Source organism: Mytilus trossulus, chromosome 9 (assembly GCF_036588685.1).
Source record: "Mytilus trossulus isolate FHL-02 chromosome 9, PNRI_Mtr1.1.1.hap1, whole genome shotgun sequence".
Lineage (NCBI taxonomy): Eukaryota > Metazoa > Mollusca > Bivalvia > Mytilida > Mytilidae > Mytilus > Mytilus trossulus.
Genome location: NC_086381.1, coordinates 8,399,386 through 8,413,698, shown reverse-complemented (window position 1 = coordinate 8,413,698; position 14,313 = coordinate 8,399,386). Strand labels below are relative to the sequence as shown.

At 31.8% G+C, this 14,313-nt stretch overlaps 1 protein-coding gene across 1 annotated transcript; it reads right to left on the bottom strand.

Annotated features, from left to right (window-relative positions):
- Positions 1–3,363: 3,363 nt before the first annotated feature.
- On the bottom strand, positions 3,364–4,791 carry LOC134683745 (uncharacterized). Its single transcript, XM_063543058.1, has one exon. The coding sequence runs from the start codon at positions 4,789–4,791 to the stop codon at positions 3,364–3,366; it is 1,428 nt and encodes a 475-aa protein (XP_063399128.1).
- Between the last annotated feature and the right edge of the window lie 9,522 nt (positions 4,792–14,313).

The window sequence follows — 14,313 nt, the reverse complement described above, 5'->3', positions numbered from 1 at the left end:
GGTAGAACATTTTTTATGCAAATTTTGCTTTAAAGGCTACCGTATATTCCCGAAAGTTTCTACACATTACAATCTGTAATTCCAGATAGAAGCAATCATTTTTTAAATTGATCATAGTTTTGGAAGTTATGAATTTTCCCCCGCTTTGAAACCGACTGATTTGTTTTGTGCATGACCTACTGTAAACAATTCCTGAAAGTTTGGTTTAAATTGCCAAATTAGTATCAAACAAGCAGATGCAAATGTGATTTTTGTATGGTTACACTTTCAACTATATTCATCGAATGATGCCACCCCGTTTACACTTGATAAATCATAACTGAGGATCATTTGTATACGGCCTGTAAATCATAAATCCGTTAAAGTAGTAGGTCCGGTAAGGACCGATTTTGGCCTCAAATTTCAGTTTCATCTGACGAAAGATTTTGACCACTTTTTAAACACTTAAGTGTCTATTTCATATGATTCAATTATTTTATGTGAAAGATTTTAACTTATTTAGTCATTAAAAACGATCCGATTCAAGCTCAAATATGAAAAATCTACCAAATATGCGAAAAAATTACACTTTTCCTTTTTTTTTTTGTCAAAAATGAAAGTGGCCGCACCCGTGTTCATCCTCAATCTTTACATATTTTATGATTATCATAAAATACAACTTCAATTTCAATATTTTGGATGAACACGAATGCGGCCACTTTCGTTTCACCCGGAAACCGTCTAAAATTTAACTAAAATGCTGGAGTTTCGATGATTTCAGTAATTTAGAACGACTACATGGTGCAAGTAGCCAATATATGTGCATTGTATTGTCAAAAAACAGCCCATATTTGTGTAGCAGAACCATTTTATTATCCAATAACTAAGTAAAAGTTTACATCTTGACAATTTTGTAAAACTGCTATATTTTGGGGACAAAAAGAGGTCTTACTGAACCTACTCCTTTATATTGACCATATATATACAATTTGTTTGTATTTGATTCGTCGGTTAGAATCAAAAATTGCCTCTGGTGATCACGTAATACTTTTTATCAAAATTTAATGAAGATCTGACATGCTGCTGAATACGAATAAAATATGCCATGTAATTTTAGCAAAGAATTAAAACGCAAAGTGCAATAGGGACTGTGAATCTTGAAAGACATATTGCGTACAACAAAAAGATTTCTCCGATGAAGAGACTAAAAAAATGGAAAAATGGAAAACGCGGGAGAAAATTTAAGAATCTATTTTATCATTATGCACAGACGGATAGTTTTTAATAACCTCGTCATAGATATCAGGATTCAATTTGGTATTTGCGCCAAATGCGAGATTCGTTTACCAAAGACTCATCAGTTGCACTCGAATCCAAAAGGTTTAAAAGGCTAATAAAAGTACGAAGTTGAAGAGCATTGAGGACCAAAATTCCTTAAAGTTTTGCCAAATACAGCTAAGGTATCCTGAGATAGAAAAGCCTTAGTTTTTCAAAAATTCAAATGTTTGGTAAACAGTTAATTTATAAATATGACCATATCAATGATAATTCATGTCAGCCCAGTAGTGCCGACTATTATTAGACATGTTATTGTCTATATCAGGTCTAAGTGACAATTGGTTGTACTAACACTTTTGTTTTACTTATTATCTACAATTTTATTATCTGCATACCTTTATTAGCTTGTATTAGTAATGTTTACGTATAACAAACCGAATTGTCAAAGCGAGATAACTTCATTTCGATTTTAAAATAGTTGCAAAGTAGTTATCAAAGGTACCAGGATTATAATTTAGTACGTCATAGTTATCACACATTTTTAGTTAAACCTAATTGAAATATTCAGATAAAAAGAGGAGACTGTGACTGTTGATTTTTCCACTGATTTAAATTGAACAATTAATTCAATAGCGAATGGTACAGTATGAATACTCGCTGAAAGTAATAATTTATTACAATCAAATTAAAACTCGCTGTTCACCATACGAAAAACTGATAGTAAAAAGAAAGTATCCAAAACGAAGTTTGAAGATTACATATATATGATTAATTATTTACTTTTATTATGTAGATCATATCCCCAATTAAAACAAACGAAAAATTAAAGTAGATATAAGGAAAAGCTGATATTCTGGTTTTAGTTGCTGAACGAAATCTTCAAATATATAACAAGAACTTGTATATAGGTCAAGTGCAATTGATTCTTTCGTTTTAATTTAAGGTTACTCGGTCAGATAACCTACAGTCAACAAAAAAATGTATAATGAAATGCAGAGAACGTTTTCTGGTAACTTTCTCCTACAATGCATCAAATATTAAAGAAATGCATGTATCAAGTCAGGAATATGACAGTTGTTTCCATTCGTTTGATGTGTCTGTGCTTTTGATGTTGCCATTTGTTAAGTGATTTTTCGGTCTGATTTCTCCTAAAAGTTTGAAATCTTTTGTTATTTTACTTTTTACCCATGAGGGGATTAAATAAAGGCAACAGCAGTATACCGCGTTCAAAACTCAAAAATCCAAAGACAAAAAACAAAATCGGGGTAACAAACTAAAACCGAGGGAAACGCATTAAATATATTTTTAATATATTTAACACTCTTATTTGAATTCCACCTCATTAGATCAAATGCTTTGCCTACACTGCTTAAATGGAAATTACAAAAAAAAAAGTTTATATCTTTTTTTATTTTCTTGAGACTCACGACTGATTGATTTAAATTCTTATGAAAGTCAAGGTAAATTCAAATCAAGGCAACAGTTTTATAACTAAGGTGCACAAATGGACATATTTTTTACGGTATTTTTACACAAACCAAGACTCCTTTTCATACATTCATTTCGGATTAGACTATAAAAGTATTTGGTAGGGTAGTATAAGTGTAGTATTCGGACTTGACCAATTACCACAAACCAAATTTACAACAGGGTTAGGAAATGAAAAAAAAAATGTAAATCCTATTAATCCTAGCAAGTATTCAATGTATGCTGTCAGTGTCACATCGAGTTGTCTAGGGTTGTTTTCAGAATTCAATTTGATTATTGTTAATACATGTTAGTAGTTGGTTTGTTGTTTTATTTTATATCTTGAATGAGATGTCATTTGAACAGTACTTTGTAGTTTATCAAATATTCACCTCCGAAATGACAAATTGATACAATACGATCTTTGTTGTTAAAACAAATACACTGGGGTTCTGAAACAATACCATTGTCAGTTAACATAACGTTGCTTTGTTTGCCATCTGCAGATACAACGTATATATTGCCAGAAACAAATGCCACGACAAAAATGTTACCATAATTATCTGTGCAGAGTCCGCATGGTCCTTTCATTTCATCGCATTTAAATTACCATATTTGATTTCCAGACATATCAATACATCACAATGCATCGTCGATATAATCGCTAAAGACTACTCTATCATTCGAATGAGTGAGATAGTAAAGTGTTAATTCGCTCTGAATGTAAATTGAACTCAGAGTATTTCCTTTCAAATTAATCCTTCGTATTTCTTTATATTCTGCATCGTTATGGGTAAATGCTACGACGATGGTATCATTGAAAAAAGATAAACCATGACAAGGTTTGTCCAGAGTAATAATATTTGTTATAGTTTCATTTGATAGATCAATGAATATAATCCTTTTCTCGTCAGGATAGCTAGTAACGATATTGTCTTGATTAATAAGCGCTGCACTAAAAGCCTTACCGGTGACGGATAAATATTTCTGAAATTTTTCATTCACCGAGTGGATGGAAATTCTGCCGTTTTCTTCAACGACAACGAACCGACCATCTGTCAACGAAATCATGTTACTAACATTCTTAATGCCTTTAATACTATATTTCGATTCTAATTTTAAAGACATTTTATGAATCGATGTTTGTTCTCTGGTTTGTGCTTGTGCATCTTTTGTTTCAAATGTTGCAATATCAGTGGTAGACTTCATTTTTTTGCGCATTGATATATCTCCGAATGATTCTAGTAATTTGAAATTGAATAGTGTTTGTTCAAACATTTTGTCATACTTTAGACTAAGTTCAAATTCTTTGAATGTGTCTTTTTGTGCTATTTCCTGTACAGATAGCTGAAATTGATGTAATTGTTGTTCTATCTGATGTACCGCGAGGAAAGTTTGAATCTTTGGATGATTCTTTTCTATCAATTTTAACTGCTTAACTGCATCTTCAACGCCATTCTTCTTTCCTTGTATGTGGTTTTTCAAGTCAGTTGTTTTCAAATTTTCACGGTCTTTTAAAGCATCGACTTCTTTGCAAAGTTTTGCTTCTAATCGGTCTATCTGTTCATTCACTTCTTTCCGAATTATGCTAGCTGTCAATTTTATTATTTCATATTCATTGTCCCTCTTTTTCACATTGTTCAGAAGTTGGTCTGCGATTTTATCAAAGGAACATAGAATTGATTTAGAATCTTTCTGCAAGGCTTGCTGTATATCTTCGACATTTGTTTTCTCGACGGTGCTGGTTAAACTCACTATTCCAGTGCATTTCGCATGATCATTTGATATACATCCTTTACAGCAAGGAGTTAAGTGATTTGGACAGAAGGAAACTAGAAGTTGTCGATGTTTACAACAGTCTGTGCTTGTAGAACGGATAAATTTCGGGATTTTAATATAAGTTTCAATATCTACAGTCTGGTGATTCAGTGTTAATTTCGATTTCCTGTGATTTTTTGAACATGATGTACATAAACCTTTTTCACAGTTGTCACACCAGATATCAGCGTATTTGTTTTTAGCTTTTAAATTACACTGTCCACAAGGTACAACTTCACTAGCTGCCATATTCTGATTAAATGTAAATTATAAGGTTTCATTCACTCTATATTTATGCCAAAATTCAAAATTTAGACAGTATACAATATGATACAGATATAAGTTCTATGAATCACGCAAGATGGGCTACATTTTAAGCACATGTGTTGTATTCCATTTACATGCAGATGAGATATTTTTTTAGAATTTATATGAAAGGACATCCATTAGCGTTTAAGAGATCAACATATCGGAAACAGTATTAAGCTTTTTAATTGTTAATATACATGATTCTGTCTTGTGAAGGCTAACGTTTAAATAGGAGGCGACAGATACCAAAGAGATATCTAAGCTTAAAAGTAAAAAAAAACTGGCATGGCAAAAAAAAAACAAACCGGAAAAGTACCAAAAGACAAAAAACAAATCTTCTCAACACAAATAAAAAAAAACTATATACTGAGCAACACGAACCCAATGGAACACAAGAGTGATTTCCGGTACCTTGGAAGGGTAAGAAGCAAATTATGTTATAGTATGTCTATCGATCAAGGAAACTATGAATAAAATGTTAAAGGCTTAAAGTTGTGTTATTTTTCATTATTAACTGTGCAAGATTGCCATTATTATTTTTTTTTTATGTCATTTTTCATTATTGTTTTACATATTTCATTTACGACGTCACAGCTAGTTCTTACTTACCCCACATCTAGTGAAGTTTCCAAAAACTGCAACGGTATGAAATTATCGTTTTTGCCTTGGTATTAATTATTTAACCTTTATGTACGCAGGAATTATAGATACTGCACAAACGTCAATAGTTACAATATACCAACATTTTTTTTAAAGCTTTACTCTTGAAATATATTAATGTATATGCCATAGACAATGGTTACCTCGAAGTTCTTAATTAAAAAGGTATGATTTAAATGTTTCTCTTATCTTATATACATATATTTACGGTTTATATTAACCTTCATCAAAGATCATTATGTACTTAGTACGAAAATAAATCAAACACTTGGGTGTTTTGCTGATAAAAACGAAACAAAATGGACTAGAAACATTCCGTTTTATTTTCAAATGCTTGTTCAAATTTAATATATATAGAGGAGATAATTAAAAACAAAATTTGCGTCACATTCACTTTTTGTTGAAAAATACGATATGTTCAGCTATGCGTGTCCCAATTCATTCAACAGATGATGGCCTCTGGTAAGTTTTCTTTGAAAAATTTTGATTGTTAAGTAATTGAGTCACCAAACCCAAGTAGCAAGTGTTTCAATACTTACTTGAAAACTTGTCATTTCGACTCAGCTAATACACTTTGTCAATTTACTGAAAGTAAAAGTATAGTTCTCTCATCTAAGATGCATCTTAAAATGAAGTTGCTTTTCTGTTAGACGTTCAAGAGACAGACTCATTGTATGTTAATGCTACGTATTTAATTTCTAAACTTACAAAAAAGAAGACACCGATGTTACTCAACAAGTTCATAAGTAAAAAACTTTTGTTCATACTATCTAATAGAAACTGTTTAATTTATTGCATATGAACACATGATACGCCAATATCAATAACGATCAATAACGAATGTATGCAATAGTATTCATAATTTAATCTATTAAATTGGATTGCTTTATGTGCCAAAGATAACGAGTAATCAAACACATTGTGGATTTAAACTCTTTAAAGTCCTAAATTATTTGACGTTGTAAATTACATACAATGCCGCTTGATAAATGGGTATTACGATTTACATTTTTCTAAACCAAAACATAATGACAGCCAAAGATGTATGAATGATTGAATACCTGAGAATCTTCATGACTAACATACGACTACACATAAATGCAAAAATCCATCAACAGACATCTTTGATACAACAGATACAGTTAAGTATGTCTCATATCTTTACTTACATCTAGAAATTGACAATGAGGGTCGGTTGAAAATCAAACTTTACGACTAAAGAGAGATTATCTGAAATAAAAGAGTAATAGTTTAGGAAGGTCTATGCCAAAGTTCATGCTTGTAACAGGATGTGCACAATTTTTCACAAAGCCGCCGGACTATATATGTCACATCGAATACAGGACCGAGATTCCAATATCAAAATCCAGAGAACCATCTGGCTGATAAACTTTAAGTTTCTTTTCTGCCAAGCAAGAAAACATCATTCTACAATCAGGCAGAAACGAACATCCTGTAACACGAAACACCGTTGTATCAAGTGTCTGCACCAATGTAGGTGTCAGGTTATCGATTGTCAAAGGTGTAACAGCTACCATCATCTGTGCTTGTCTATCTTTTTGACTGAAGATTGGTATATTACATGGATCTGCTGTCACCACGACATTTCCAAATTTCTGAATAGCCGATACCATATCTTGCAAAGAGGGATGAATCTTGCACGAAAAGTTCATTTGATTAACACCTTTATTTTTTACTATAGATTGAATGTATTTTTCGTCATCCGAAACATCTTTTTCTATATTTTTCAAAACGAGAAATGTTTGCAAGCCTGATGCGTACTGCTTTATATTTGCAATATTTGTTTGGTGTTCTGTGATTTCAGTTTCCTTATCTCTTAATGACTTAAGCAGTTATCGTATTATATTACTTTCTTCTTCTTACCTCGTTTTCAGATTTTTCATTATAGTATTCTGAAGTTTATCAAAATGAAGATTGATCCTAGCACGAGTTTCTAGAATCTCTTTTTCAATTGCTTTCGTCTTTTTCCCGATTGACGCCAAGTTGTCCTCCCGATTGATTCAAAGTCTTTTAATATCAGCTGCGTTGTCTGACAAGGTTTGTTCGATGTCTGCAAAAGCATTCGAATATTTGATATTTCGTGTTATATCATCGATAAAAGTTAATTCGTGACACTTGTTACATTCCATGTGTGATTCAACTACACATTTCTTGCAGCACGGACAATCATGTTTTTTACAGAATAGCACATATTTTTCATTGTGTTTATTATTAAAACGTGCTAACTGTAATACCCTGTTAGGAAATTTCTGGTACTCGGCAATAGATACAGTGCAATGATTTCTTGTTCCTTTTGAAAAACTATGATGGTCTGTACATTCTTCACACAGCCCTTCATCACACTCAGAACACCAGACAACTGGTGGTTTTGTAATGTGGCAATAATCACATACCCCGTAAACACTCCAGTGACTTGCCATTAGTCTGCAAACGAAAAATGAAAACCTATTTCAAATATATATGATTTTACAGACTTGTCCATCCTGCATCCCATCGATAAGTAAATAGTGCAATTGCACTGTCAATGCTGTGTGTCCACTTAATTCGTTGGCTGTGGTGTAATTGATATTTAACTCTTATGAATACATGATTTATGTGAGGTTTTCTTAAAAGCAAAATATATATATATATATTTAAATAAGGCCCTTAGTTTTCTCGTTTGAATTGTTTTACATTGTCATTTCGGAGCCTTTTATGTCTGACTATGCGATATGGGCTCTGGTAATTATTAAAGGCCGTACGGTGATCTATTGTTGTTAGGGTCTGTCTCATTTTGGTCTCTTGTGGACAATTGTCTCATTGGCAATCATATCACATCTTCTTTTTTATTGATTCTGAAATTGTCTTCAGTAACTGTGATTGATAAGTACTATTTCTATACGGTTTTGTTTTGTGTGTGCTTCGTGCTGCTCTTACAAGTCAAGCCATTTCCAACTGGTTTTTTTTGTAATAATGTCGTACTTTACATTACCATTCCAGATGATTAGATGAAACTGAGTCCATATCATTCATGTGTCTTTCTTAAGACAGAAGTTTGCTATTCAGTGCTTTTTATCTGCCATTTGGGTTTTCCGTTTACTGATTTATGCATAAATGCCAAAAATTTAATAGGTTACTTTGTGGTATGGTTTCCTGAAAAATGATGATGAGTTTATTTGGCCAAAATCTTCACGTGAGCTATAGCTTATTCTGGGCGACTTTTACCTATATTTGCAGTTTTTGTTTATCACTTTGAAAATCAAAATAGACAGTGAATAAATGATTATATCATTATAGGATCTACAAATAGTGCATACTGTCATACTGTCATACTGTTAATCATGGTTGATAAAAAGACTGAAAGCCATTTAAATAGTGGGCCTGTTTGGAACATGTGTACGATCGATCTCTGAATTGCAGGTACTAGGTGCACAACGAATTCAGTAAAAGACATAAATTACTTGTCTTTGTTTCGTACTAAATGCCATACAAAAAAAAACAAGAATACATATTTGTTATATATTTAAATAGAAGACCCTTCAGTTTATTTTTTGTTCCTCTCTTTCTTCTTCAAAAGTATACAATTTTAAACGACGACAATACACAATGGTAAACTGTCTCGTTTGCATTCATACCACATTTTCTTATTTATATTATAATGGAAGAGTTTGATGAATGCCTGTTTAATCCATGTTTGTGTTTTAGCAGAAATCACAACAGAACACATGAATTGAATTACCGTACGATACTGAGCATTAAGTTGTAGTAGATGTCATAAGGTATAATTGTATCAGGTTACTAGTATCACATATATATATAGTTTTCTATGTTGTGTCTTGTGAACTTTTATTTGTCTTTTTGTCTTTTTATTTTCAGCCAAGATGTTGTCAGAGTTTGTTTTTTTTTTTTTTTTTATTTTGATGTGCATGAACTGATTGTTTACAATTTCACAATTATTTACAATGCATTTTCATAGGGTACCCTGTCTCTTTGAATCACAATTTTAAAAACAAGTACAAAAATTGCAGAGAAACTAAAGCTAGAATCTGAAGGTAGACATAATAAGAATTTATTTCAGTAAAAGTAAACATGTTTATGCGGCGAAAATTGCCTTAAATAGCAGTTGTTATGGACGCTTTCAAAATAATTATTTTCACAGAGAATTGAAAATCAATCATTCCAAATTGTAATTATTTTTGCACATAACTGGTTTATCTTTTATAAAATTAATAAATTAAAGGTACACCATCCAATCAGAAGCCTCACATATTTGTATTTTTACTACCATCTTGGGTTCAAATCTTCTTGGTGAAATGTAAACAATTAATTGCCCAATTGTAACCTCTACCAAAGCAGCATTTGTCTTGCAATAATGTTTTGCAATAATTCAATTTTGGATGTAAGGCGTCTTCTGTTTGGCTGACGTTATATTGTTATCAGCAAATATCCATAATTTAGTCATGTGACCGTGACGTCATCTACTGTTTAATATGGAATTTAGAATCGAATTATAAGAAATGACTGAATAATTTTTTCTTGTCTATTCCAAATAACATTAAAAACAAAAATTGTGGTGCACACTGTTAAATAACCCGCTACGCGCGTTATTCAGTGTACACCAAATTCTTTTGTATTTCTTCATAGACAGAAAAAATATTACAGTCATGCCTTAAATGTATCAATTTTATTTAACTGTGTCTATTCAAAATGTTGTACATCTCCTGCCAATGTATGATTTATTATGCTTTTTTAAAAAGTTATGGTAAATGTTTATGGTCAAGTAACGTCAAGTTATGATAATAGCTTCAACTGACCCCTTAGACTAGTTTAGCAAAGTAATGAATTATTGAAACTCACTTTGTAATTCTTTTTACAAATTCATTTCAATGTTGATATTGTTTGTAGACACTACATGGCATATGAAAAGAAAAAAATTAGTATGGAAGTAATAAAAAAAGAACCGATTAGGCGAGAATGGAGTAACGGCAGAAGAAACATGAAAAATTTTCACTATAGATAAAAACTCTGAAGAAGGAATTCCATTCCCAAAATACACTGCCCCCCTCTCGTGTTTGAAACATTGATAAGAAGCAAATGCTGAAAGCTGCCCTTGTCCGTCCATCTATTTCCATACTTCAAAATGTTGAACTCAATTTAGAGGAATTTGACAGTTGTTTCCTATCGTTTGGTGTGTTTGAAATTTAATTTGTTCTGCATTTTTGTTATTTTACGTTTTTCGTACATTTTAAGCATTTACTTATAAATATACTTTATATTGATTGAATATTACCTTTTTTTCTATGATACTTTACAAGTACTAACCATTAAATTTGAGTAATGGTCTGTTAAAAAAAATCTGTATTCTATACTTAGTTCTGATACCTGTCATATCAAGTAAATTGACATGCTCTGAAAACGAAAGTACAAAAACATATACATGATATAGTAGTTAAATTCAGCTAGAAATATTGATTTACTTGTAAAATTAATTCAAACTGTGTTTCTTAAATATGATTTTTATGATTTAAAATATAAAATACATTATCTTAAATGTTTGTCATCACTTCTTCGTGTGTATATATGTTCCAGACCATATGAGTATTTGGACCGTACGCGTACGGTCCGGGCCGTATACGTATAGTCGTACGGTCCGACCATACGCGTACGGTCGGACCGTATGAGTATACGCGTACAGTCCAGTACGAGCTGACTATACATGTTATTTAATCATATGGGTTAGAGAGATAAAATGAACAAACGAACAATTGAAATTAAATATTTGTTTAATTGAAAATCTAAATCCTATTTTGGTACCCTCGCCCAAGGTGACACAATTAACGTAATATTTTAAAGATTTTCATGTATGCAGTTCATGCATGTTCCTTTGTATTTGCATTTTTAGGTAAAGTTGCTAAATATTCCAAAACAAATGTCCTCCCACATTATGTTTACTTCCGATATCTTCAATTTCAGTGATTATAGTTCAATTAATGTACTTCTGATCGACATATATAAATATTAAATATAAAATTTCAATTGAACTTTTTTATATTAATTTGAGAGTTAAGTTATGTTGATCTGCTATATGCATTTGTATCTATTAAGCTTTACCAATTTTTTAATATTAGTCAGACCGTACGCGTACGGTCCGACCGTATGCGTATTTTGAAAAGTACGGTCCAAATACTCATACGGTCTGGAACATATATATATCATTACCTATCAGGAAAGTGAATATGCATGTGATTGATATGGTTTTTAATCATATGACTATGTCGGGTGATATTTTTCTTTATCATATACTCAATTCAATATCAATTAGTTCTGTACATTTGTTCCTCAATTTATTAGACATATATTAATATTCTGTCTTTTTCATTGTTTTAGTTTTGATATTTCTTCTTTAAGTCAATGTTAGTTCATAAAACGCTATGTATTATGAAATTTAATATTATAATGTGTCCTTGCAATTCATGTAAGTGAGCAAAGAGAGACAACTGGACTAGTTTAAAGACTACCGAAGCATTGTTTTCAATTACTTCACTTTGAAGTAAACGAGTGTGATAAATTGTTGAATGATTAACCAAAACACTCATAAATGATAATAGGTTTATCACCACTCAGTTTCTCCAAAATATATACTGTGTAGCTGAAATGTCCCCGTCACATGCAGAAATAACATTGGCTAAAAGGAAAAGTGTTTGTTATTTTGCTAACAAACTCAACAGGAAAAAAAGATTGCCCGTTATTTATCAAATACATTTATAAGTACTTTTTTAGGGAAATAATCTGATCTTTAAGCTTTAAATTCTTGCTTGACGAGGCATGTAACCCAAAATACCCGAAAGTCGTTATAGATATTTACGAAAAGACATCTCAAATGCAAAATAAAATGCAGCTGTCGATACAATTTGCAAACAAACCAAATTACATTGTATATGCTATACATACAAATAAAATGAAACTAATAAATAAATTGAGGGTCTTTATCATTTGTTTGGTTGCAACCTGGTTTGAAAGGCTTATCGTTTATCGAGAACTTATATAAAAGAGGATCATAAGTCATCAATGTTATTTAGCATTTGTTGTTTATTTTATTTTCTTAATTTTTAACTGGGACTAATGGAGTTTGTTGGCCTCATTATGATATCATTATTATAACAATTGAAAATGAAGCCAAACAGTGTATGTATTATATTATTCTACAATAAATAGATTTTTTTGGTTGTCATTCTGGTAAGAAATTTAGAAAGTGACACAAATAAAACAAGAAATCAAGAGGACTACATATTATTATCTTCAATAATGGATACATGTCTTTACGTTATGACAATCCCTTATTTGCTTTGTCTATATGTCCTTGTGTGTATCTTTTATACATAATCACGTGGATCTTTTTTAGATGAAATACACAAGAAGTATATAGACAATCAGCAAGAAGGAAGGAAAACTTTTAAATTGCGTTCTGCAAAAGATATGCCTAAAAGAACTCTAGTCTATATTCTTTCATACTTTGAACAACAAAAGTATTTTATATCTCTACATGTGTGACGTTTACGGGTTATAGTGCAACCTTTGCGGATTGGTAAACGTCGGTTAAACGAAAGGAAGGCTTAACAAACGTATGCGCGGTCATACTTCAGACAATTACCTCAATGATAACGACATTATTTACCAGCATTTCAATCAGCCCGATCATTCCATCGTTTCTATGACAGTACGCATTATCGAAAAAAATATACCATAGTTCTAAAAATCCTAATCTTGCAACGCCTCTCCGTAGACAAAAAGAGGACTACTGGATTATACCATTTGGAACTGCGACACCATATGGTTGTAATGACAATATTGATGGTATAGTCCTTCGTGTAGCTCGACGAAGACGCAGTCATGGTCATCGTCATTATACATCACATCCTCTGCATGATGTCGTTATTAATGACTTGCTGCCATTTATACAAAAACCGTTAGGTATTCATCAGATTCACACGAAACTTTATGCATAACCCCTTTCAAAACTTCATTTTCTGTTCAATTCTCTGTTTGGAAACCAATGTTACAAACCCTCATTTAAAACCAATGCAAACTTACACCTATAATTTCGGATATTTCAAGTCACAGACTTTGCAAGCCAGTCCGCATTTGAAAAGATGAAAAACAGAAAACATCTTTTCTTAATCTTTCGTTTGCAAACAAAGTTCTTTATGGAGTCAACTTAGGCAATATCCTTCATCATAAATTAGTTCAATCAAAAATACCTCCTTATTTCAAAGACAAGTTTGTACTAATCATTTCTTATACCAAAACCAAACCTATTGCAACTAAATTTTCAATTACAAACACGTTTTGAAGGATCTCAGTATTGACGACTTCAAGTCTAAACTTCCTGAGTGCACTTGTGCTAATTCCTAATTCACATGTAATCCGGCTGACCATGTTATCAGCATTGTTAATAGCACTTTCCTATGAAATGTGTTGTCGAAAGGTTCAAAATATCGTGAGCCGAAATCCATCAATTGGAAAAACAACTTTAAAATTTTCATTGATTCAGTAGAGGATTATGCCAGGCAATGGGCTAAGCGTGAGAAGGAAGACGTAGACACTCTTTCATAATGGGTTAAGACAGTGATGTCGTTGATACAAATCAGAATTAAGAAACTGAATGGGTCTATCAATGCCCATGCTATGTCAATCTTTAAAGACCCTAATGTTTCAAAACACTAACTTACCTTCATGAAAAATATGTTGTTGTCCCTGCAGATAAAGCCCCAAACAAAATCGAGTTTAGTGTGTAACATTCAT